Below are 26647 nucleotides of genomic sequence, written 5' to 3' on the forward strand. Positions count from 1 at the left end.
TGACCCTGGAGACAGACAGCCTTAAAGATTCAGCTTTCACGCCGGGCGGTGGTGGCGCACGCCTTTAATCCCAGCACTCGGGAGGCAGAGCCAGGTGGATCTCCGTGAGTTCGAGGCCAGCCTGGGCTACCAAGTGAGTTCCAGGAAAAGCGCAAAGCTACACAGAGAAACCCTGTCTCGAAAAACCAAAAAAAAAAAAAAAGATTCAGCTTTCACATTGGCCTCCTGCAGTCCTCTACTCAGTAGCTAGAATGACTGTTTCAAGAATAAATCAGATTCCAAAGCTTAGATTCTCTCAAGACCTAAGAGGCCTATGTGAAAGATGAAGGTGGCTGTGTCAACGAACCCGGCTGGATTTAGGCACCAGGGAGACTTTTCCTGGGGTAAGATCATTACTGAGGGCCCTGGGGGTTCTGATTGTGTGGGAGACATTATAGCAGTATCAACATGGCTGGCTATAAACCCTCGATCTGAAGTTACAGCCTGGCTCACAGAAGAAATTATTTGGATGGTTGAGTGGCCAAAGGTTTAAGTTTAAGCCCAGCCCCCATTCCTATACGACACCCAATTGCATTAACAAGTGAACCTTTTTTATCTCCATGACAAGGAAGGAGCCTTAGGGATACTTTCTAGAATCCTTACTCCACAGTTATGTGAAAAAATCCACTCCTAGTGGATTCTGAGGTCACAGAAGAGCAGTAGGAAACTCTCAGTTCAGGGCTTGGGGCTCTTTCCTCACACCAGTTCTCCAGTCCTCCTTCCTGGGTCCCCCAAATCTCCTCGAGGATGACAGGGGAAGGATAGCACCACAGCAACCTGGGTGGGACAGTCTACTACACAAGGGCACAGAACTAATACCAAGGAGCCTTTCAGTAGGCTGGCGGGAGGCAGTGTGCCTTTAAGGGCACAGAATTATCCAGGAACATAGCAGGTGGGAGACTCTCTCACATAACCCTGGGTCAGAGCATCTCTGATAAAGGACAAAGGCCTCCTTTGGTGCTTCCCATGATCCCACTGGGCACTCAGGTCTCCTCAAGCTCCTAGCTACTACAGATGCCCACTAGCACCATTTGGGAACTGGAGAGATGGCAGCAGAGATGGCAGTGCCGTCAGGACGTGTGTGTGTGTGTGTGTGTGTGTGTGTGTGTGTGTGTGTGTGTGTGTGTGTTCCAGGAGACTTCACAGTCGGCAGGGTCTACACCAGGCAAGTCTGCACATCTGAGGGGGGAGTGACACATTAGCTCCACTCCAGTCTACTGTATCAGCTGCCCTGCAAAGTCTTCAGGAAAGTGGCCATTTCCCAGGCACTCCTGGAGCCCAGAGATGGTGCTCTCCTTCATCTGCAGGAACTTGTTCCAGACTGACCTTGAGAGGACAGACACTGGGACTGCAGGACATACGCCCAGAGGGGCCAGGAAGGCTAACCTTTAAACCACCACCTCAGGTCTTCTCAAGAGCCCCGTCTCCTCTCCCATGACCTGTAGGACCACACTAAAGAGGAGGACAGGAGACGCTTTGTCCTGGCCCAGTCAGAGGCTGTCTGCAGCCCAATTTGGCCTCATGCCTCCATATTCTTCTGCTATTAGAAAGGAGGAAGAGGGAGCCAAGGGCTAACCACAGTCACCGGGAACTGGCTTGTGGCTGTCCCAACAAGGCTAAGCAGGCAGAAACATCTTCTCTAGTCTCCCACCACACTTGAGTCCTTTGGAGTGGGCTGCGTTTGCACTGGCATCCGGCTCACGGGTGACACCACTGTTCTGGGTGACCTGTAATTTGAGAAGAACAAAGGCACAGGGTGAGTGTGTGGCATGCCTGTGACAGTATGCTCTGTAGCTGCTCTAATGGTAGTGTGGCTCTCCTCATGTTGGGACAATGAGCAGGGGGCTTTCCTTTTACTGAGGGCCACTGAATGCTAGGCTATTATCCCATTTCAACCTCATGTCAATTCTGCATGGCAAAGAGCAGCACCCTCATTTTATGTATGAAGCTGAACTTCAGAAAGCTTAAACAGCAGGCTTAAAATGTTCCTTTAGAAATCTGTGAGATTTAGGATCCACAAAGGATAGAAAACATGATTTCTTATGTTTGTCCCTGAGTTTGGCTTGTTTTGCTTAATATGATGATCTTGAGCTGCATTTACTTTCCAACAAACATAATTCCTTCCGTGTGTGTGTGTGTGTGTGTGTGTGTGTGTGTGTGTGTGTGTGTGTAAGCACATGTACTGCTCTCACAGAAGACCCACATCTGGTGGGCTCACCAATGACTGTAACTCAAATTCCAGGGGACTGGATACCTTCTTTTTTTTTTTTTTTAATTTTTTTTTTCAGGTTCCACACGAACGTGCGTGCAACATGACGGGCGAGAGGGCGGCCCCCTTTCCGGCCGCTGGATACCTTCTTATAGTGTGCTCACAAGTGAAAATATAATAAAAAAAGAAAAAAAATTCAATGTTTTTTTCAAGACAGGATTTCTCTGTGTATCCCCGGCCATCCTGGAACTTGCTCTGGAGACCAGGCTGGCCTTGGGCTCACAGAAATCCACCTGCCTCTGCCTCCCAACTGCTGGAATCAAAGGTGTGTGCCACCACCGCCCAGCAAGAAAACTGATCTTCACAGCAAACTTACTGACAGTGACACTTGGCATGTCGCCTCGGACCCGTACCGAGCCTTGTTAAGTGAGGCAGGCTACTGAGCTCCCTGTGGCGGTAGGAGAGCAAAATGAACGGTTGGCAGCCACCAGGATGTTTAACTGACCCAGGCAGTCACTCCACCTAACTGATGCTAGGGGAAGGAGGTGCTCTACTGGAGCCCTCCCTGAGGATTGAATGAAACTCAATTGTTCAATAGCTGTAGTTTCACAAAAATAGTAGAGACTGAAATTATCCAAGGTCACAACAGTAAACAAGCAAAAACCAAAACCAGTACCAGCCATCTTCCCTTTCTTCCTGGTCTCCAGACCAAGTTCCAGGATGGCCTGGGCTACACAAGGAAGCAACTCTGTGAGCTCCTGGAGGCAAGCACACCGAGGACCCCCAAATGTCAGATTCCACCCACAGAACACTCCAACTGCCCTAATGCTGGACCCAGCCCCCGCTCTACAGAGTAAAAGCCCAAGCTCAGGACTTGAAATCCCACCAATCTCCACTCTGGAAATCTCACCTGGAAAGCACCACCCCCTAGGTCCCCACCCCGCCCCCAAGAAACACTACATAAACCCTGACTGCTGCTCAGTCCTCTGCTGCTTCTCGCCTGAGCAGAGGCAGCTGCCCTCCTGGGTTTTCCCCTCCCGATAAATCTCTCACGTGAGGTTTGCTGTGTGGTGTGACTCTGTGGTATTCCTTCGTTCCCCACCCTGGGGACACCTTTCCCTTCAGAGCTGCAGCACTTCAGTTTGTCCAGGCTGGCCTGGGTCTTGCTAGGTAGCCCATGCTGGCTTCGCATTCTCAATCTTTCTCTTCAGCTTCCCAAATCCTGGGACTGCAGGGGCATGTCACTGTGTGTGGATACACTACCAATTTCAAGTGTGAGTAGCTCCGAAGTTCTGGCTGGCTCCAGGTTGTCTATGGACAACGCCCGATACTGAGCTGCTCAAGTGTGTTGGAACACTGAGAACAAGGTTGGCACTCACTAATTCCCTTGTGAGGGCTGTCATAGCCCCTTTGCGACAGGATCTCATGCATCTCAGGCTGAGTTTGCTAGTATTTGAGGAGAATCTTGACCTCCTAAGTGCTGGGGTTACAGGTGTGCACTATCACACCCACACCACCATTTTTATTGGCAGATTATCTGCTTTGTACTTGCTATCAGACTGTAAAGTTGTGAGAGCAGGGACTGGGTCTGCTGTGGCCAGAACTTGGGTGTTTTACCACATTTGACAGTAAGCTGTAGAGGGAGCTACTGCACAAATTGCTGATTGAAAAGGGGGCCTCAGAGCAGTAAGGGAAAATCATGTTTCCCTACTCAGGCTGCTACAGGCCAAGAAATCCAGGCACTTTTCAGAAGTCATCTGTACGTCTCTACGGAAACTTTCAGCCTAGTCCATCCACATGCCAGAGGAAAGCTGATGGAAGAAACCCAGGGGACACTGCCTGTTAACTGATCTACCTTCTGTTGACTGAGAAAAGGCTCTTGTATTCCATTTAAGCAGGGAACTACCTGACTGAGAAACCCCAGACTCCTGCTGAAGACTCTTCAACTTCAAAGGATGTTACTCACTGGTTCTTGTGTTTGAAGCCACTGACGTGAGCTTGGTACTGTTCTATGGAGTTCAGCACTATCTTACACGTCTTGCAGGGGTAGCCTTTCCCAGCTGAAACACACATCAAAACGAAGAGTTAGTTATCCAGTAGGAAGGAACTGGAGGAATGCTGCTTTGCACAGAGCATGCAAAAGATCTTCTGAAGACGGATGGGTGGAGCTGAGAGGTCCTGGGTGCTCTGGAGGCACAGACTGTAACACTGTACCTCCTTAGTCTCATCAAGCAATCCCAATTCCTAGTTCCAGCAAACACCAGACTAGACTGTTACTGAATAAACAAAGAAGGACAGAATATGAGCTGCTGAGATATCTTAGTGGGTAAAGAAGCTTGCATACAAGCCTGATGACCTGGGTTCAATCCTAATGACCCACAAGGTAGGAGGGCAGATCTGACTCCTCCAAGCTCTCCTTTGACATCTACATGAGTACCACAGCATGTGTGTGCCCCACCCTTAACAAAATAAGCAGATCTTATAACAATAAAGAACCACAGAACAGAGGTGACCTTTGCTTTACCTAGTGGCTTCATTAAGGGCACCCTTCACTGAGAGATCTCTTGGAAGGCCCACTCGCCTCAGGATTGCAATGACAGTAATTAAGGAGTGCAGCTGTTATAAAAGTCAATCTGTCTTTTTATATTGGGATTCAGACACCCTGCCTCACAGCCAGGGTTGCTCTAGTGACACAGTGGCTTTTTGCCATATGGCTCCAGCAGTGAATCAGGTCTAAGAGGTCAGACTGGAACCCTGGCTCTGTTGCATGTAATGTCGCTAAATACTTTTCCTTCCAATGCTTATCTTTTCACAACCATAAACCAATTAATTATACTACTTTATACTTATAATACTTAGGATAAAATAGCTATGTCTTGGGATTTAAAAAAAAATAATTTATGTGCATGTGTTTGCCTCCTTATATGTACATGTGTGCAGGTGCCTAAAATGCCAGAAGAGGGAGTCATTTCCTCTGGAACTGGAGTGGTTGTGAGCCATCTGATATACCCGCTTTGAGACCAGCAAGTGGTGTGAACTGCTGAGCCATCTCTCTAGTGCTATTTTTTAAAATTTTATTTTTGAAATGAGGTCTCACTATATTATGTAGCTCTGGCTAGCCTTAAAGACATGGTGATTACACTGTCTTAGTCTCTTGAGTGCTGAGATTATAGGTATGCATCACCATGCCAGGCCACAATATATTTCTTCTGAGATAGTATTTTAGGCTAGGCTTCAACTTGTTCCTCCAGCCTCACCTCCCAAGTGCCAAGATTACAAGCATGTACTATCTATCATACTTGCTTATTTTGCATACCTTATAATGCTCTCATGAGAATCATAACTAATATATATGAGGAAATAAGGAACAGCACATGTCTCGGGACACAGAGCTAGAAAGGGCAAACCAATGGCCCATTATGTGAAGGGTGGACTTATTTTTGCATGCCAGGTGCTAGCTGTGGTAGGACAAGCAGCACACATACAACTGGAAAGCCCCTCCTAGTTCCGATGCCTTTGAACCACCTGTTACCTTCAAACCTCACAGCACACCTTTACCATGTACCTGTGGGACCACAGGTCAGCTATTTAGCCTCTGATTTCCTTGTGTGTGAAAGTGGAGCTTCTCTAAGATTTTGGGCTCCTGATATATAAAATAGGGTTACTGTTAGTATCAGCCTCAAAAAGTTAAAATGCTTTTTTTTAAAAAGCATTTGAGTTGGGCACAGTGGCGCACACCTTTAATCCAAGCACTTGGCGAGGTAGAGGCACATCTCTGTGAGATCGAGGCCAGCCTCGTCTATAAAGTGAGTTCCAGGACAGCCAGAGCTGCATAATCAGACCCTGTCCTCCAAAACAAAACAATGAACAAATAACAAAAAACAAAGAATAGATTAAAAAGTATTGGTACGGGGAAGGAGGATTAATAGTAACAATTGGTTATGATTTGTATGAAAATGTCATAATGAAACCCACTACTTTGTAGGCAAAACGAAATAAAACAAAACCCTTTTAGATAGGGCCTTATATAGTCCAGGCTAGCTAAAGCTGGCTTTGAATTCCTCATCATCCTGCTTACATCTTCCAAATGCTGGGATTACAGGGGAAGTCATTTTTGGGTCTCATGTAACTCAGCTGACTTCCAATTCTCTATGCAGTCAAGGATGATCTTTGACTCCTGACCTTCCTTCTTCACCTTTCAAGTCCTGGATTCTGAGGAGTGCTACCGTGCCTAGTTCACTGTAGCTTTGGAAAATCTACAATGCCTCAAGTTTTGCTTTCTTTCTTTCTCAAGGCTGCCTTTGTTGCTGGAGGTCATGAATACACACAGGATAGTTCTCTACTCTTATGAAGAATGTCATTGGCATCTGGATAGGAATTATCCCAAATCCACAAATCACTTATAGTATGGATATTTTATATTAATTTTGCCAACACAGGACACACCCCCATTTTAGCAATGGTGGTGCCTGTTTGCTTGTTTGTTTTTTAGGAGAGGGTCTTGCCATGGAGTCCAGGCTGACCTGAATGGAGATCAGTAAGATTGTAGCTTAGACAGGCCTTGAACTTGAGGCAATTCTCCTGCCTCAGGCTCACATGTGTACTGTCCTTCAGTTCTTCAATTTTATTTATTTAGTTTTTGTGTGTACTTTGAGCGCATGCACGCTTGTGGAATTCAGAGGTTGACATGAGGTGTCTTTCTCTATTGTTCTTATTGAGACTGATTCTCTCATTGAACTCAGAAATTACTTACTGGCTAGAATGGCTGGTTAGCTAGCTCCAGGGATCCACCTGTCTGCTCCGCTGGCACTATGGTATAGATGTGCACCACCACACCCAGCTTTCATGTGAGTGCTGGAGTCTTTCTGCTTATGGTGCAGGCACTTTACCAACTGAACCATCTCCCAGCTCCCTTTTCAATATCTTTTGATTAGTTTAATAATCTTCATGAGGGGCTGGAGAGATGGCTCAGTGGTTAAGAGCACTCACTGCTCTTCCAGAGGACCCAGGTTCAACTCTCAGCACCCACATGGCAGCTCAGAGCTGTCTGTAAATTCAGATTTGGAGATCCGACACCCTCACACAGACACACATACAGGCAAAACACCAAAGCACATAAAATAAAAATACATCATTAAAAAAAAAATCTTCATGAAGTCAACATTTACTTCCTTAATTTTTTTTATAGTCATTAGGAAATTGCTTTTCTGGTGTCTTTCTTAGCAATTTTGTTATTGGTGTATGAAAAGCTGATTTTTAATATTCATTGCATCATGAAACTTACTGAACCTGTCTGTTAGGGCTCTGAGACTGGATCTTGCTAATGTAGTTCAGGTTGGCCTTGAACTATTTCTACAGCACAGGCTGGCTTGGGACTCACTATCACCCTGCCCCAAATTACAGACAAATGCCACCACTACTTTATTTTTCCTTTTTTCTTTTCTTTTCTTTTCTGTGTGTGTGTGTGTATGTATGTGTGTGTGTGTATATATATATATATATATATATATATATATATATATATATATATATATAGAGAGAGAGAGAGAGAGAGAGAGAGAGAGAGAGAGAGAGAGAGAAGACTCAATATGCAACTCAGGATAGGCTTGGACTCACTATTTTTCTGCCTTAGCCTTGTGAGTGCTGGGATTAGGCAGCGGCCACCTCACTCAGCCACTTACCACAACTAACACTGCTTAGGAGTGTTTTATGGGGACAATTGAAACACACAGCACTGTTCTCGTTGATTCACAGCAAACACCCCTGGGCAGGAGCAGATGACAACTAGATTGAGGCAGATCATCTTCTCACCCGACTGAGAGTCTAATTTTCATTGAGATCAGATTCCTTCCAGATCCCTTACAATTAATTACCTTGGTACATTGTAAATAGTCCTACATTTAAATTTTTCCTCTGTCAAGTAGACCATGTTACAAAAACGTCCAGATGAGTTACAATATGTTTAAAGTTAAATGTTAAGAAATAAGGAAAGGCTGGGTATACACTCGGGGTAGAGCACTGGAGAAAAGAAGGGAAAGGCCATCTTCCCATTCGACAGTGAAGGACACTCACTTGATGACAACATTAAGGGGAAGTGGGATGACGCAGTAGGTAAAGGCACTTGCTTAGCAGCCCTGAAGCCTTGGTTACAGAGATCACAGCAGGATCTGTTTACCCACCTGTGGAAATGCCACTTTTGGTCCAGGCTGATTTTTTTCATGGATTGTTTTCTCATACTGCACATATTTAAAGGGCTGGAAAGACTCTAGTTAAATGTGTTGAAGTTATTTTGGATGCACACATGTATACATGTGCTGGGTACAGTACTGTGTTGGGCACTGTGCTGTGGCCTCTGATGCAGTGGGCCTTCTGGAGAATGGTTTCCTGTGGGAAGCTAAGGGAAGGAGACTGGTCTGTTCTGGCTGCTGCAGCCTCGGACAATGCTCTTCTGGGGGAGAAGAGAGCCAGCGCTCATACACCCAGCTTCTTAAGATGCTGCTGTGACGGAGCTTATGCCAAGCATGGAGGCACAGCCCTGTAATCCTAGCAGCTGAGAGTGGAGGCAGGACAGTCAGGAGTTTGTCATCCTTGGATACACACAGTTAATTCAAGGCCAGAATGGGCTCAGGAAACAAAACAAATCCTAAACCCCTAAACCAACTAAAGCAGCCCTGCTCTGAGCTCACAGACTGGCAGGCTATATTCACAACAAGAACAATGACCTTGCTTCCATTTATTTATTTAATTGCATATGTGTCTATATACAGGTATACATATGCATACTCCTAATCCTCCAGTCTCTAACTTACAAGTGCTGGGATTACAGGTATGTACTACTGTGCCATGTTGATGTGGTGCTGCGAACTGAAGCTAGGGCTTTGTGTGCATGTTAGACACACATTCTACCAACTAAGTAACATTCCCAGCCCCAAACATACTATAGACTAATAGGAAGAGCCTCTATTTGTGAACACCCACTCCCATGATGCTAGGTAACATTTTGAGATTAAGGAAGCTAGAATGGTCTCCTCTTTCACCATGATTCCCTAGGGATAGAGGCAGATCTCAAATGCTGAGGAAAGAGATATCCTAAGGATATTCAAACTTTGGTAAAGGCTGTTGAGGCCTTCAATCAAGCAATGTAGATGTTACCTAGGGAGCTTAAATCAGAGGTTAGGGCTGGGGAGATGGCGTGGCAGTTAAGAGCACTTGCTCTTCTTCCAGAGGACCCAAGTTCAGTTCCCAGCATTCACGTTAGGTGGCACAACCATCTATAACTTCAGTGTCAGGTAATCAAACCCTTCCTCTGGTCTCCTTGGGCATCCGCACTTACCCACCCACAGATATACATAAACACATCATTAAAAAAATAAATGTGTTTTCTTTTTTTCTCTGTGTAGCCTTGGCTGTCCTGGAATTCACTCTGTAGACCAGGCTGGCCTTGAACTCAGAGATCTGTCTGCCTCTGCCTCCTGAGTGCTGGGATAGCTTATTTTCTTATACAGCCCAGGACCACCTGCCCAGGGGTTGCACTGTCCACATTTTTTTCCTTAAAAAAAAAAAAAAAAAAAAAAAAAAAATCTTGCCAGGCGGTGGTGGCGCACGCCTTTAATCCCAGCACTCGGGAGGCAGAGGCAGGCGGATCTCTGTGAATTTGAAGCTAGCCTGGTCTACATAATCAGCTCCAGACAGCCAGAGCTACACAAAGAAACCCTGTCTCAAAAACAAACAACAAACAAACATATATTTAAATCAGAGATTATAAACTGGTGGCTCTTGAACATGCACAAGGTCCTGTATTTCATGCCCAGCATTAAAATAAAGCTAATAATAATGATAATAAAAACACAAATTTGGCTTTCCATAGTATTTTTGGTTTTTTTCTGGAGACAGGGTCTCTCTGTGTAGTCCTGACTGTTCTGGAGCTGGTTATGTAGTCCAGGCTAGCCTCATACTCACAGAACTCTACCTGCCTCTGCCTCCTGAATACTGAGAGTAAAGGCGCGAGCCGCCATACCTGACTTCCACAGTGCTTTAAAACTGAAAGACAGCAACACCAGTGTCACTTGGAGCGGTTCACACTCTTCAGTTGACCATGGTCATCTTTGGATCTTACAATTAAATTTCCTGCTTGTTCCCCTGCATCCCCTCAAGACAGGGTCCCACTATGTATCCCAGACTGTCCTTGACTCTGTGATCGTCCTGGGTCACCTCCTAAGTGCTGGAGTGCACCATGCTGTCTTCCTACCTGCCTTCCGTGCTTGCAAGCCCTGCTTTAGAGAATGCAGGACGCAGCACACATTGGGTAATCCAGGGAGCCCCAGTGCTCAGTCCCTGGTCCACCTCTGTGTGTGAGCCGGGCCCTCTCACCTGGGAAGTCAGAGACAGCAGGGTCCGCCAGCCGCCCGTAGTGCGCCATGAGTTTGAGCTTAGTCTCCTGCTTCCTGTGTCTCTTGCCCATATAATGTTGTTGAGCCATGGCAGGGTCGTTGAAAGTTGAATGGCAGAGGCTGCAGAACTTGTCTGGGTCTAGCATCTCTCTATTCTGGTGCAAGGCTAAGGTGGAGGCCACAAGGAAAGGATTTGTAAGGTGTTTCGACAGAGCTGTGGTGAGAGAGTTCAAACAGAAACAATGAAAACACAACCCAGAAGGTGCCAGGCTTCTGAGTATGCTTGAGGTGAAAGAAAGGCGGTGTCACCCATCACCTTGGAGATGGGGCACTGCCCGTGAGAGTCATACCATAAATGCCTTCTCTAATTGGGAAAGGTGGCAAGATCTGAGCGAGCGCAATGAACAACTCATTTGTCTGCCAGCTTTAGGGACATGAGCCCTAGTGTTTGCGCACAAGGCTCTGACTTGTGCTGTCCAGTTGCCTAATTGGGACAGAGCAAGCAAACATTCTTGCAGACTCTAGCTCTCAGAATTTCTTGGAATTTCAAAGTGAGTTGGATAAGAACTGTGAACATTTCATTTCCATCCTTAAAATACAGCAGTTACAGAGCTGAAGCAGACATTCAAGCTCTGAGTCTGTACAGAGTCAGGCAACCAGATTAAAAACTACTTTTATTATGTATGTATGTATGTATGTATGTATTTTGAGAAAGAGTCTCACTATGTAGCTATGTAGCTCTTGGCTGGCCTAAGATTCAGGATGTAATCCAGGCTGGGATTGGAGTGTGAGCCACCACACCTCGCAGAGATGCCTGAGACTCCACTAAAGTCTTGGCAACGTGAGGGGAGGGAACAGTGGCAGTAACAATTACCCATTTTATATATTTTTGCACTTTCCCTTTGGGGTCTCAGAAGTACTCCAATGAAGTAGGTATCATTTTGTCATATTACAGAGAACACTGAGCTTTGACAGTGAAAATGACTTGCTCAAGATCACCAAGTCAGTGAGAGAACCCTGAACTGTGTGACCCTGGAGCCATCATCCTGTGCCAGGCTCAAGAGTACAGCAAGAAGACTTGAAGGCTACCATTGATGCATTCATCATCTGAAAACATTCCTGCTCTGCTCAAAGAATTCAATTAGTCAGGGGCTGAAGAGTAGGTTCAGGCTAAGAATGTCTACGGTTCTTCCAGAGGATCTGAGCTCAATTCACAGCACCCTTGTCAGGTGGGTCACAAAGCCTTTATCCAATTGTTCTGGCCTATGCAGTTAAATGTACACACATGTATACACACACACACACACACACTTTAAAAAATAGAAATGAATCTTTTCTTAAAAAAAGAAACCAGCAAATCAGAGTCTGGTATGGACATATGTGTGAGTCTCTCATAGTCAACATGGGATGTTGAAAGCAGGCCAGATTACTCAAGGTCAGAGAATCTGAACTTGCTTTACCCAGCAGGGCTGCATAATGGGATGATCTGGCCGCGGGCGTGGTTACCAGGTGTTTTGAAGTGGCTACTCTTGGCTGTACGGTGTGCTCTGATCTTGAAAGAGGAAGGTCTTTTGCCTTTCCCCTGGGTAGTGTTTAAAAGGCCCTTTGGAATAAACCTCTAGGGACTGGGTATTGACCCAGGGCCCTCCCAAAGCTACCCTGTGTCTCCGTCTTTTCTCATGGTCTCTTTGTATCATTTCCTCATTCTGTTTCCTCTCCCGCAGGAACCCTTGGACAGGTCAGAGCTGGACTCTAGCTGACTGAAACAGCCATGTAGATGCCTTTTCAAAGTAAATGCTATGGATGTGTGTATACGTGTTTGTGCAGTCACAGATGTGTGTATGTGCATATGCGCGCGCACAGTCGTGAATGTCAGAGTGCATGTGTGGAGGAGGTCAGAGGACAACTTTGTGATTCCATTCTTTCCTTTCATCTCCGTGTGGGCTCTGAGAGTCAGACTCAGGCCCCCAGGGCTGTGTGGCAAGCACTGTGACCCACTGAGTCATCTTGATGGCCCAAGGTTATTCTTTAAAACCTACTAGAGGGTGGGGCTGGAGAGATGGCTCAGTGGTTAAGAGCACTGACTGCTCTTTCAAAGGACCTGGCCCCCACATGGTGGTACCAGCACCTCCATGGTGGCTCTCAACCAGTTACAGAGATCTGATGCCCTCCTCTGTGGGCACTACACGCACATGGTGCACAGACATACAGGCAAGCAAATCATGCACATACATAAAAATAAATAAATGTTGTTACAAAACATACTGGAAGGAAGTAGTATAGTGAGCTGTAAAGCTGGAGGAGCTGTTTAACGGACATCCAAAGCAGCAAGAGCTTAGTGTTTTCTCTCAAGAAATACCTGAAATATGCAAAGTGTGCTCTCCAGGGACATCTACTGTATTTTTATAACAGAGAAAAGGGAGAGAGGAATGTAAAGACTCAACATTAGAAGGACCACCAAGTGGTTTGTATGATTGCTAAGATACCTACAAGAAGTTTGCAATAACCTTGGGGCATTTTTTATATCAAAGACCTTCTTTTAATTGTAGGTGTCTAGGTGTGGTGAGTGCACATGAGAGCAGTGCTCATGGACACCAGAGGCGATGGAGCTCTCTGGAGCTGGAGTTACCAGGAGTTCTGAGCCACCACACATGGCTGCTGGGAACCAAACTCAGGACCTCTGCAAGAGCAGAATACACTCTAACTGCTGAGCCATCTCTCCAGCCCCCAACACAAGGAAATGTTATACTACATGAAGCAATATATAAGGAAGCTAAATATATTATACAATATGGTCGTGTCAATGTTGAAAGATTTTTGTGGGCCGGGTGGTGGCAGCACATGCCTTTAATCCCAGTACCTGGCAGGCAGAGGCAGGTGGATCTCTGGGTTTGAGGCCAGCTGGGTCTACAGAGGGAGTTCCAGGACAGGCTCCAAAGCTATACAGAGAAACTCTGTCTTGAAAAACAAAACAAAACCAAAACAAAATTTGTGTAATCTACATAAATATACTGGCATTTAAAAATGTCACCTAGACACACACACACACACACACACACACACACACACACACACACACACACACGACAGCATGTCATGTAGCATATAGATATATCTGTCTGCTTATTCTTTTGAGTCAAGGTCTCACTCTGTAACCCAGGTTGGCCTAGAACTTGCTTGTAGCCCAAAATGGCTTCAAACTCAGCAATTCTCCTGTCTCAGCCTCTCAAGTGCAAAGATAAGCATGAGCCACTGTTCACAGTGCTCTCCTTAGAAGTAGGACTTGGGTGGCATTTTACTTGCTTCTTTCAATGTTTTGCATGTTGAACTGGAACTATTCATGTATGTGCATCATTTTAAGAGAAACAGAAAATGATGTATTCTATGCACATATACATGGAGTCAACCTGGATGAACATAAAACAAATATAATACAAACATGTGGTGATGTATTGTGTCCTCCAAAATACTATGCACTCTAATAAAGTTTATCTGAGGATCAGAGGAAAAAGCCAGCAACTATATTAAATATAGAAGTCAGGCAATGGTAGCACAAGCCTTTAATCTTATCACTCGGGAGGCAGGATCTATCTGGATCTCTGTGCGTTCAAGGCCACACTGGGAACAGAGCCAGGAGTGGTGGCACACGCCTTGAATTCCAACACTAGTTAACCATAAAGGTCTGGAGGTCTGTACAGACAGACAGGAAATGACAGAGCTGGGCAGAAAGAGGAAGTGATGTAGTTAGGCTGAGAGAGGGAGTGAAATGCAGAACAGAAAAGCATATAGGCGTGGGTACACAGGAAGTAGGTCTCTTTGGTGGAGGATCTCCAAGTGGTAAGAACATGGCTGGCTTCTTTCTGCTTTTCTGATCTCTCAGCTTTTTACCCCAATATCTGGCTCTGGGCTTTTATTAATAAGACCGTTTAGCACTTCATCCTACACAAATAGATATACGCATACACATAGTGCACAAGGTTATAAGAGCAACAGTACTCTAGAAGGTTAACAGCACTTTGGTAAATTATGGACATTCCTTTCAATTTATTTCTATTTTCTACAGCATGCACGTTTCACTTTTATATTAGACAAATGTTTAATTTCAGGAATAGAGTTATAATAAACTCATAAGTAATATGAACATATGCTTAAACTACTAGGCTAAATGAAAAGTAACAGTAGATCTCTGTGAGTTCAAGGCCAGCTTGGTCTACTGAGCGAGATCCAGGACAGGCAACAAAACTACACAGAGAAACCCTGTCTCAAAAAACCAAAAAGAAAAAAAAAAAAAAAAAAAAAAAAAAAAAGATAATTTTCCTTGGCCCAATGCTTAAACATTGTGGTGCTATTGTTGTTACCAGCTCTCACTTTATAGACAAAAATCAGTCACTCTTCATCTAAGTTAACAAATCAATCATAAACAAGGTCAATGGTACGCTCTAGAACAGTGGTTCTCAACTTGTAGGTCTCCACCCCTTGTGTGTGTGTGGGGGGGGGAGGGGGACACGAACGACCCTTTCACAGGGGTCACCAAAGACCATTGGAAAACACAGATATTTACGTTATGATTAATAATAGTAGCAAAATTACAGTTATGAATTAGCAACAAAATTTTACGGCTGGGCATCACCACCACATGAAGTGTTAAAGGGTCATAGCATTAGGAAGGCTGAGAACCGCTCCTCTAGATCGTGGCTTCCTGGTCAACGGTTGCATTTTATGAGGGGATTTCATTCACTGGCTTTTGTTGTTGACAATAATAACAACAATAGCTGTTGTTTAGTGAGTATCTGCTCTAGCCTAGATTTGGGCGGAGGGGCAGTGTTTGCCTCTTATTTATTTTTTGGGTGCCACATAGGCCAGGCTGGTCTCAAACTTGTAGCCAAAGAGTGCACTCAACTCCTGATCCTCCTGCCTCCACTTCCCAAGTGCTAGGATTTGAGGTGTTGCCATTACACCTGGCTGTCACATGCTCCACAGCAGATGGCGATGACACTTTATGGGTGTACAAACTCAGGCCCAAATCGTAAGTAAAAGTGCCAGGACTTAGGTCTGTGCTGTTCTGACTTCAGAGTCTATATTCCGTTGTTTCATACCGTGGATAACTAGATTGGGTATGACTAAAGGGTATAATTATGAGTAGATTTTTCTAAAATACCATTGTCTTGTTTCAATGGTGCAGTAAAACAAAAAGGATCAGAAGTTCTATCTATAGTATGGTCTTGGTCCAAAACAGAGCACTCGCGACACAGACACAGACACAGACACAGACACAGACACAGACACAGACACACACACACAGAGAGAGAGAGAGAGAGAGAGAGAGAGAGAGAGAGAGAGAGAGAGAGAGAGAGAGAAAGAGAAAAGGCCTCTCATTTTTGACTAATTGCAGTTAGCCTAAGTTAAAAACCTCGGAATTCAAGAAGAAAGTGAAGGCCAGCTGGAGGTGACAGGATAAAGGAGGTCAACTGTGCTGGGGAGTGGGTTCAGGGCAGCTGCAAACATTTGCTGGGTAACACTAGAGTGTGCTGCTCTGAAGGCTAGCCCCCACCTTTACAAGAGGCAGCTCTGTGGGTCAAAGTGAGCATGGCATAACCTGAGCCCATGGGAAAGATGGGGAATTAGCTGTCAACTAGCAACACTTAGCAGTGAGAGCAGGTGGGTGTGGGAGGAAAGAGACTCAGTGGGAGAGGCAAGTGACAGAATGCTCACAGTGTGTGTTGGCCTTTGGCACTCCTGAGTTACAATCATTGGTCAGGACAAAAGCTTGGGTTAAGAAGCTTCTATAGAAAATCTGATAGAGAACACAAAGGGAAATAAAGTGAACCCAAGTCTGAGGCCAATTTTAATGAAGCAGGGTTTCATGTAACTCCCTATGGCAGCTGAGGATGACCTTGAACTTCTAATTCTCCTACCTCCACCTCCTGAGTGCTGAGATTACAGGTGTGTACCCCATCTGGCTTATGCAAGGCTGACAATGAAAGCCAAACCTTTGTGAACACTAGGAAGTATTCTACCAACTGAGTTACATCCCCAGCTCTTAAGTGGAGTTTTCAGTGCTCTTAAAAGCAACCTCTCCATGTCTGAGGCCCCAGTGAGCATTCTGGAAGCACCTGCCATTGGTCCCCGAGGACGGGAGGGGTCTCAAAAGCACTACTCAGGAAACCAGTACCTGCCCCCTTAGTGGACTGCTGCTTCAGCTTTAAGTTCTTTGCGTGGGTCTTCCCCAGGTAGTGCGACTGTGCCACAACAGGGGAGGAAAAGGTCATGTTACAGATGGGGCAGCAGTGGTTCTTGTCTTTGCTTCTGCTGCTCTTCTGGGTGGGAGAGAGAACACAGGTCTGATCATGCCATTGCGCATCCAGAAAACCTCCAATGGTTCCCCTGCCCATGGGCTGGCGGACATTTAAGACCCCTGCACACGTTAACCCCAACACACCTTTAGCAGAGCCCTCTCCAGATGCTTCATGTCAGGTTCTGTGCATAACTTCCCATTTTATTCTGTTACTTCCTTGCTTTGCTTTGTTATTCCTACTGTCTAGAATGTTCCTCCTCCTTCCTGCCTGGCTTTAGGTCTACTATCAGCCATTCAACGACTTTTACTTAAAAAAAAAAAAAAAAAAAAAAAAAAATGACTGAACAATCACCAAGCCCCTTCCTACGTATATGCAGAATTAGCCTTGCTCCTCATCTATATTCCTAGAGTCTATCAGATTTCTAGTCTTCGTCACCCTACACTGACAACTTAGGAGACTTTCAAGTGCAATGCTGGATGTGAACAGCCTGACTTATCTTTGTTACCTATTCTTGTACCCTGCTGTGTTGAGCACACAGTACATCGCCAGGTTCCAACTAGAAAGTGTATTCTAATCTTCCCAAAGTCTGTCTTCTGAATGAGCTGTTTCTTCAGCACTTCTTAACCTTCTCACTGTAGACATTTTGGGGTTAGTAATTTCTAGCTGGTGGTAGGTGCTGTGATCTCATCTGAGCCACTCAGTCATCTGAAGAACTGAAGTGCAAAGAGATGAACTGATCATTCCTCTCTGGGTCTAAGCCATAGGGGCAACAAGGAGATGATTTCTGGAAAGGAAGCAAGGCCCCTCTAAAGCACTGGCCACTGGAGCGGCCACTGGAGCAGGAAGGAGGTCTGGAGAGTAACCTCTTATTTATTGAGCATTTACTGAGGACTGAAACTTTACCTCATAACACTAAAGAGGTGAGATCATGTCCACTTTATAAGTGAATTCCAGAGAGGTTAAGTGACTTGCTCAAGGTCACCCACCTAGTAAGAGAAAGAGTCCTGCCCACTAACTTCTATCCCATGACGTGTGTAACTTCCATACTTTGAAGGTCACAGTACACTCAGGGAATTAGGGCTCATTTCAGTGTAATTCTTATAGTAATTCTGAGATAAAAAATAAACGTAATTGCTTCATCATGAGAAGAGGTATTTATATTCTTTGATTGTTGAGGCCAAATGCTGAAAGTCTGTTTGTTTTCCCCACAGCTCAGGAAATGAGAGCCTGGGCTTCCCTCTACTTCCTCTCTTGTTCTTCTTCAGTAACCTGGGTGGTAGAGCACAACAATGAATGAATGGTTCCATTTACTGAACCACTACTGTGTGACAGATTTGGGGTTTGGTGCTATTTTGTAAGTCTGTTCTCAACTGAGGAAAAATCCCGAAAGGTAGCTATAATAATAGTCTTTTTTTGTTTGTTTTGAGACAGTCTCTCCTTGTAGCCCAGGCTGGCCTCAAACTTGCTATGTAGTGGAAGATAACCTTGAACTAATGATCTTCCAGCCTCCACATCCAAGTGCTTGGTCACATGTACACACCACCATGCTCAGAAGTATTCTTGTTTTTAACAGAGGAAGAAATCAAGGCTCTGAATTGTAAGACTTGCCCAAGTTAGACAACAGGCCTGAGATTTGCAGCCAAGTCAGTTTGAATCAAAGCCTGCGCTCACACCACACCAACCTGCTTGGGAAGCGAGCAGTCTCAGCAAGGCAGCAGTATTACCTGATCTGAGTCTAGCCTCTTGACGTCCCCCTTTAGTGTCTCCACTCCATGGATCGCTAGGTATCTCTTCACTTTGTTGGCATGTTTTTTGCTCTGCAAGAACCCAGGAGAAAGATCAAAGATAGCCAAGTGCTATTCCATAGAGAAGGCAGCCATGACACACCAGATTCTCTCTCACCTGACTCCTCCTGACGAAACTTACAAGGATGAGAAGATGAGGGAAGAAGACTCATTTCCTGAGTTGCTATTACGTGCTAGGCCCTTTACATGCTATTACTTTAACCTTCAACAAGCTATGAGAATATTGTTAGCTTACACATGTAGAAGCTGAGGCCAAGCATGGTGGAATTTCTTGCCTATAAGATGATGTAACAGAGTTGGATTCAAACTCAGGTATGCATAAAGCCAAAACTCCTACTTCCTGCTATACCAAGCTGTACAGAACGATCTACATACAATTTTCCTGATTTGGATGGGAGAGATGAGATTCACAGAAATTAAGTCAACCTTCAAGTCCCAAGCAAACATACATGAAGAAGCAGCCTTCACTGTGCAAGACAGGAGAGGAGAGGGCACTCGGCCTGGAAGTTAAATACACGGCTCCAACAGAAATGGCCTACCTGGTAATGTGCCAGCTTCTGGGACTCAGAAATCAGCATGGCGCAGCAGACTTTACACTGGGTGCTGGTGAAGAGACACTGGTTCTTCTGGATCATGTGCTCCACTACAGAGGGAAGAGAAATCAGGCAAATTGACAGATGCGACCTTACCAGCACTGTCTCTGATCTCTCCCAAACCTAGGCACTGAGTAATGGAATCCACACCAACACATACACAGACCTCTGCTCCTCCTTGACACTGTGCCATAACTCATGCCATGCTTGCAAACCAACTGCATTACTACTTATCTTACATAGACCAATCATCTTTACCTAGTCACACACTGCTGTTAGGTGAAGCTGTCCCATACTGCCCATGAATCCCTGCCTCAAGGGACCCTTCTGCCTCAGTAGATGTGACTACAAGCCCTTACCACCATGCACTGTAATCTTTTAAAAAGTGCAGCTGAGGACTTCTTATGAAGCAGTGTTAAAAGCAGGATGAAGAGTCCTACACCTTTAACGACAGCACTCAAGTGGTAGAGGCAGGTGGATCTCTGAGTACAAGGCCAGTCTAGTCTACATAGTAAGGTCCAGGCTGTGCAGGGCTATAGAGTAAGATCCTCTCTCAAACAGCAACATAAACAACAGTTCTAAAACAGACTTAAGCATTAGAGGAGAGAGAGAGCTATTTAGGAAAAGGACAATGCACACTGTGGTGGTTTAAAAGAAAATGGCCCCCAGAAGAAATAGCACTATTAGGAAGTGTGGCCTTGTTGGAGTAGGTGTGGTATTGTTAGAGGAAGTGTGTCACTGTGGAGGCAGGCTTTGAATTCTCTGTGGTGATATTTTGTGTATGCTCTAACAAATAAAGCTTGCCTGAAGATCAAAGGGCAGAGCCAGCCACTAGGTTAGCCATAGAGGCCAGGCAGTGGTGGCTCACACCTTTAATCCCAGTACTTGGGTCTCATGCCTTTGCTCCCAGTACTTGGGAGGCACACACACATTTAATCTCAGCATTAGGGAAGTTGAGACAGGAATGTAAGGCGGAGGAGAAAGGACCTCAGCTCTTTCAGGCTGAGGAGTTGGTAGAGGTAAGAAATCTCCCTAGTGCTGGCTCCTTTACTAATCTTTCAGTATTTACCCTGATATCTGGCTCTGGGTTTTTTGTTTTGTTTTTTTGGTTTTTTGAGACAGGGTTTCTCTGTGTAGCTTTGCGCCTTTCCTGGAACTCACTTGGTAGCCCAGGCTGGCCTCGAACTCACAGAGATCCGCCTGGCTCTGCCTCCCGAGTGCTGGGACTAAAGGCGTGCACCACCACCGCCCGGCCATCTTTATTTTTAAGTTTTTAAATCAGATGTGACCAAATCAAGATGGTTGGACCTGTTGATATCCCTACCTCTCAACACCTAGGGCCCTGTGAATGTTAGGTAAGCTTTCTACCATTCAGCCCCAGCTCTGAGACAAAACTTATCATCTCTACTCTCTTTCCCCCTGCTCACAAAACGGATGTGTGCCTCTTACTGCTGAGGCCATCACTTGGTGCTCTCCTTCTGAGACAGAGAGAGAGTCAGACAGACACAGACAGACAGACAGACACACACAGAGTGGGGGAAGGGGAGGAAAGAGTTTGGTTGCTGATTTAGCTGCAGGAAAGTCATCACCCTTCCTGCAGCTGCTCTCTCTGCAAGCCCATCTCACTGCACTTTGTATCAGTCACTGCTGAGAAATCATTCATGACTTCTATGTAAAACTTCAACATTTTTACAGTATTCTGAAACTTTGTTTTGGGGGGATTTTACTCTGGCTACCGTGAGAATTCTTTAGTCTGTTGGCTGGCAGTGTGGTGCTCTTTCAGAGTTACTCCCAACTGCCACTGTCAGGTGAGGTTCTCTAAGTCTGTGAGGTGTGTGTACATCCTGACCTTTGGCCTTCTCTGTGTTTTTCTCTCTTCTGGTCTCATTGGGGCCAGGTGGGAGGAGGAGAAAGTGCAGCTGTTTTCTGGGTATTTTTTTAAGCTTTATTTTTACTATTTCTAATTGTGTGTCTGTGAGAATGTTCATGTGCGTACAGGTACCCTTAGCAGCCGAGAACCACTTGATGTGGGTGCTGGTAACCAAATTCCCATCCTCTGGAAGAGCAAAATAGCTCTTAACTACTGAGCCATCTCTCCAACTCCAAGTGCAACTATTTTGATACAAAATATCGACAAAAGTCTTTTGAAACAACGATTTAGTCCCTTAAAAATTAAATAAACTAGCTTATCGAGATACCTGCACGGCCATATGTAAGGTAGCATAATTTGCCATAGCTAAGCTATGAAGTTAGCTAACTGAATGAATATAGAAAATGTGGGACTGGGGCTTAAGAGATGGCTCAGTGGTTAAGGGCACTCATTGCTCTTCCGAAGGTCTTGAGTTCAATTCCCAGAACCCACATGGCTGCTCACAATTGTCTGATATCCTCTTCTGGTGTGCAGATGTACATGCATACAAAGTACCCAAATACATAAAAGACATAAATAAATCTTAAAAAAAAGAAAGAAAATGTGGGACTGATGAAATGGCTCAGGAAGTAAAGGCACTTACTGCCAAACATGACTACCTGACTTTGATTCCTAGAATCCACTTGACAAAAGGAGAGAACTCCTGAAAGGTGTCCTCTAACTGCCATACCCAGTGTGCATTCACAAATAAAGTAAAGAGAATACAGAAGACATGTACATTGACCCAACAGGACAGTATACAGGCACAAAGGACAATGAAGTCTGTCACTGAAGCAGGGCATTATTCTAAGTGAGAAAAGACAGGCAAAGAACAACAAGCACCACGTGTTCGCTCACACGGCAGAAGCTAATTATGCTTCAAAAGGCACTGTTCATAAGACAAACACAAGAGATGGGGAGATGGCTCCGTGGGTTAAGACGCTTGCTGCCAGGCTGATCTGAACTCCAAGTTCAATGCCTAGGTTCCACACGGTAGAAGGGAAGAACTGACTACTACAAATTGTCCTCTACCTCCACATGAGTGCTATGGCACCAGAGAGCCCACACATACAGACAAATCTGATAAAAAAAAAATAATAAAGAAGGTCAGGCAGGGTGGTGCATGCCTTTAATCCTAGCATTTCTATGAGTCTGAGGCCAGAGCCTGGTCTACAGAGTTCCAGGTCAGCCAGTGCAACAGCGTGAAACACCCCAAAGAAGACAATCTTTTTTTTTTTCTTTTTCTTTTTCTTTTTTTTTTTTTTTTGTTTTTTTTTGTTTTTTGAGATAGAGTTTTTCTGTGTAGCCCTGGCTGTCCTGGATCTCGCTCTGTAGACCAGGCTGGCCTCAAACTCACAGAGATCTGCTTGCCTCTGCCTCCCAAATGCTGGGATTAATGACAATCTTAACAAAACAAAATGAAAGAAGAAATGAAGGCAAGTCTCAAAGAAAACATATGTGGATATATCTGAACTATAGGATTTGCACCCAGAATATAAAATGGATTATAATTCAGTAATAAAAGAAATAACAACATGAGCAACAATGTGACTAGATAGTTCACTACAATATACAAATGGGTAATAAGTGAAATGGTGCTCACTGTCACCAATATTTAGAAAACAAGAAATCACTACACACTCAGAAAACAGCTGGTGTGGTGGCACACGCTTTAATCCCAGCACTGGAGAGCTGGAGGCGGGTGGATCTCTGTGAGTTTGAGGCCAACCTGGACTACACAGAGAGCTCCAGGACAGCCAGGGCTACATAATATAGAGACTCTGTTTCAAAAACAAAACCAAACAAAAGATAAAACAATAAACAAGGGGGAGAACATAAAGAACTAAAGCTCAAGCATTAAAGAAAGAAATGGAAATTGAAGAAGCCATTTTGGAAAGATTTGACAGTTCCTCAAAATGTTAAAGATACAGTTACCATTTAGCTTAGCAAATCCACTCCAGGAAGAGACCCCTGAGAAAGAAAATGGATGTCCAAACAAAACCTCTGCATAATCCCTCAGCAGAATCACTGATAAGAGGGACAGTCAGGTGAGGTACTTGCTTCACATGACTTACAACCCACCTGGTTCAATCCCCTGCTCCCACCGTGGAGGAAGAGACCTCCACCAAACACCATGGCATGCATGAGCCTGTACACACACACACACACACACACACACACACACACACACACAAATTGTAAAGATTTTTCTCATTGGGCATGATAGTGTACACCATTAGTCCTGGCATTCAGGAGGCCAAGGTCGGAGGTATTGGTGAAATTATTAAGGCCACTCCACGTAGTTAAAAGGGAGGTTTATTTAGTGGCGTAACTTACAAATGAAGGGATAGGTAGGCTGCAGGGTCTGGGAAAGATGCAGCGCAGTCCGGTGGTGTTCTCTGGAGAACTCTGCTCGGTCTACCTCCAGCGTCCAGGGTCCAGGAACCAAGAGAGGCAGCACATCCTGATCTCGGGTCTTCAGGGTCCTCTCTCTCTCAGCCCCGCCTTGTAGGCGTGACAGTTACCGAAGCCTCAATGGGGGTTGGAACTTCCAGATCAAAGCTGGAATGGCTACCCACTACACGGAGGATTACTATAGTTTTAAGGTCATCCTATCTACACAGTGAGCTCTACACCAGCCAAGACTAGATAATGAGAGGCCCCTCCAAAAGAATTTCTCAGAAGAGGTCCAAACCAGACACTTATATTCCAAATAGCAAATGTACAAGCAAATATAATATCCCATACAGTAGAGTTTTTTTTAAATTTATTTAATTTTTTAAATTTTATGTTCATTGGTGTTCTGACTGCATGTATGTCTGTGTGAGGGTATCAGAAGCCCTGCCATTGGAGTTACCGACAGTTATGAGCTGCCATATGGGTGCTGGGAATTGAACCCAGGGCCTCTGGAAGAGCAGCTAGTGCTCTTAACCTTAATCTCTTGAGCCATTTCTCCAGCCCCAGCAGAGTTCTATTTAGCAACAAAAAGGAACACACACTGTGACTTGGCTGAGCCCCCAAAACATGCAGAGAGACGCTAAACACAAAAGACTAAATGATTCTGTTTGTATGAGAGGTTGAGGAAGGTCAATCTGTGGTGACAGGAGAACACTAGTGGTTACCCGGGGCAGGTGTGAGAGGAGATTCAATGACAAAGACCAGAGATGGACACCACCTGTGATGATGGAAATGTTCTAAAACTGGATTGTGGTTATGACTACACAAGTCTCTACTTTTACTGAGAATCTCTGACTAGGGGCTGGTGAGATGGTTTGCTGGGTAAGTGAACTTGCCACTAAGCCTAAGAGCCAGAGTTTGATCCTCAGGACCCACACAGTGGAAGGAGAGAACCAACTCCTGTAAGTTGTTCTTTGACCTCCATACACACACCATGGTACATGTGTGGGCATGCATACCACACATTCTCTAAATAAATATAAGAAAAAAAATAAATCATTGAGTTGGGGCTGCAGAGACGGCTAGCCATTAAGAGCATGTGTTACTTATCTAGAGGACCTGAGTTTGGTTCATAGCACCCATGTTGGCTCACAACTGTCTGTAGCCCCAGTTCCAAGGAATTCAATACATCTGTATGTACTCTGACATGGATACACACCTATACATAATTAAAATAAAAGAGATATTTAAATCATTGAGTGGTACAGCTATAATGGTTGAATTTATGATATATAAATTATAATAAAGTGGGTGGAATGTAAATGCTGCAGGTATGTGAGACTAGAAAAGTGACGACAGGGAAATGAACTGGGTTATATGTATTATATAGCTCATGCATATGTAAGCGAATAGTTCATTAAGCAGCTGCTGTGTTCTCTGCTTCAAAGTCCAGGGCATGCTCTTCCCATCTCCAAGACCACTTCGTTTTTTGTGTATCCTCAATTCTGAGACGTACCTCAGCAGTTACGAGCAGATACTGCTTTTGTAGAAAACCAGGGTTCAGTTCCCAACACCCAAATGGTAGTTCATAATGGTCTGCAACTCCAGTTTCAGGGATGTGATGCCCTTTTCTGGCCTCCTTGGGTACCTGGCGCGTGCGCGCACACACACACACACACACACACACACACACACACACACGCATGCACACACGCACGAACGCGCGCGATCAGGCAAAAGCTCATCACATAAAATTAAAAAGAAATCTTTTAGCTCAGCAAGCAAACCAACTGTACAGAAATCCAGTTTCTCTACAGAGACCTGATTAGCACAGAAACCCAGATACAGTTCTCGTACATTTGGGTTAGCATTAAGTAGCTAGCTCTGGAAAGGTCTGTGAAAGTGGCGGACTCTTCCTGTTCTCCTGTCTCCCTTCTTACCCACCCAGTTTGGGTCAAACAAAGCCATCTGTTAACTTCAGCTCAGAAGTGAACCCCAGCTGCACTGTTCTCCACAACTTTGCATCAAGTGTGAGATGAAGCAGCTGGACTTCCTCTTTGGCAACAGGCACATAGAAATATGGTATTGCAGGGCATGGAATGCGGTTATTGCAGGGTATGGTATTGCAAGCCAGTAATGCCAGCACTAAGGAGGCTGAGGCAAGTTCAAGGCTAGCCAGGTCTACCAAGAAAGAAATATGGCAATCCAGGACATAGTCATCAAGCTCAGGAGGAAGCTGGGATTCAGGTAAACCTTCCAAAGCTCAGACCTGTCATAGGGCAGGAGGCCCGCCACGAGTTTGAGAGGCGTCGCAAAATAAATAAATAAAAATAAAGTAAATTGAATAAAGCCATTCATATCAGTCAGAACTGTAGGACTTTGAGAGGGAAGGGAAGCGATGTGGAGATGTGGAATTAAGGGCAGATAGGAATGGTGGTTGGCTCGGCTACGGGTCAGGCTGGGAAAGTCCTGTGGATCTCCAAGAGGACAAGACCTGGAATTTGGGGGAACCTGCCCTCGGGTGGATGCGAAAGCAGGACGGAAATATTCCGCAGGGTGGCGAGTTTCGAAGGTTCTGCACTCTTCCCGAGAGCGAGTTTGGAGTTCCGGGACGTCGTGCCGAGGCCGGCCCGCGCCAGGGCAGTGACAGGCGGCAGGCCGTCCCGCCTCCGTCCAGCCGCGATGCCCGGAGCCCCCGACTCACCTTCCTCCCTCCCCGCCGGCTGCGCCCCGGACACAGCTTCCAACAGGCGGCGCGCCCTCTCGCGGTCGAAGCGCACTCCGTCCGGTTCCCGACCCTCCTGCTCCTCGGAGCTGTTGTACGGTCCGGCCCCTCCAGGGTCCGCAGCCTCCGTAGCACTAGGTGTAGGACACTCCATCTTTCCCGCAAGCCTCGCCGTTGAAGAGCTGCGCATGCGCCCGCGGTCGCGAGGCGGGTGGGCGGGGATTTGACCCGGCCAGCAAATCTCGCGAGGTTCGGCCTCTGCAGGCCACGTTGGGGCGGAGTCC

The 26647-nt window shown here is 45.5% G+C and overlaps 1 protein-coding gene across 4 annotated transcripts; it reads right to left on the reverse strand.

Moving 5' to 3' along the window:
- Positions 1–906: 906 nt before the first annotated feature.
- Znf346 (zinc finger protein 346) lies at positions 907–26635 on the reverse strand. Of its 4 annotated transcripts, none has more exons than XM_059262883.1 (7): positions 26343–26631; positions 19279–19382; positions 18659–18751; positions 16811–16955; positions 10619–10852; positions 4215–4308; positions 907–1766 (listed from the first exon to the last, which is right to left on the reverse strand). In XM_059262883.1, the coding sequence occupies exons 1-7, from the start codon at positions 26551–26553 to the stop codon at positions 1679–1681; spliced, it is 969 nt and encodes a 322-aa protein (XP_059118866.1). In that variant the 5' UTR covers positions 26554–26631; the 3' UTR covers positions 907–1678. The 4 variants fall into 4 exon arrangements, with proteins under 4 accessions (XP_059118866.1, XP_059118867.1, XP_059118870.1 ...); XM_059262884.1 differs by having other exon boundaries at positions 10619–10804; positions 26343–26628; XM_059262887.1 differs by lacking the exons at positions 16811–16955; positions 18659–18751; positions 19279–19382 and having other exon boundaries at positions 10619–10804; positions 26343–26635.
- Between the last annotated feature and the right edge of the window lie 12 nt (positions 26636–26647).

This window comes from Peromyscus eremicus, chromosome 5 (assembly GCF_949786415.1).
Source record: "Peromyscus eremicus chromosome 5, PerEre_H2_v1, whole genome shotgun sequence".
NCBI classification, from domain to species: Eukaryota; Metazoa; Chordata; class Mammalia; order Rodentia; family Cricetidae; genus Peromyscus; species Peromyscus eremicus.

What these genes read in the sequence shown, in the direction of transcription:
- Znf346 (XM_059262883.1), bottom strand. Translation starts at nt 26,553, where the DNA reads ATGCGCAGCTCTTCAACGGCGAGGCTTGCGGGAAAGATGGAGTGTCCT. An exon ending in GCCGGCGGGGAGGGAGGAAG is followed by an intron (nt 19,383 to 26,342) that starts GTGAGTCGGGGG and finishes TTCCCTCTGTAG; the next exon opens with TGGAGCACATGATCCAGAAG. An exon ending in AGAAGCTGGCACATTACCAG is followed by an intron (nt 18,752 to 19,278) that starts GTAGGCCATTTC and finishes GGGTTCTTGCAG; the next exon opens with AGCAAAAAACATGCCAACAA.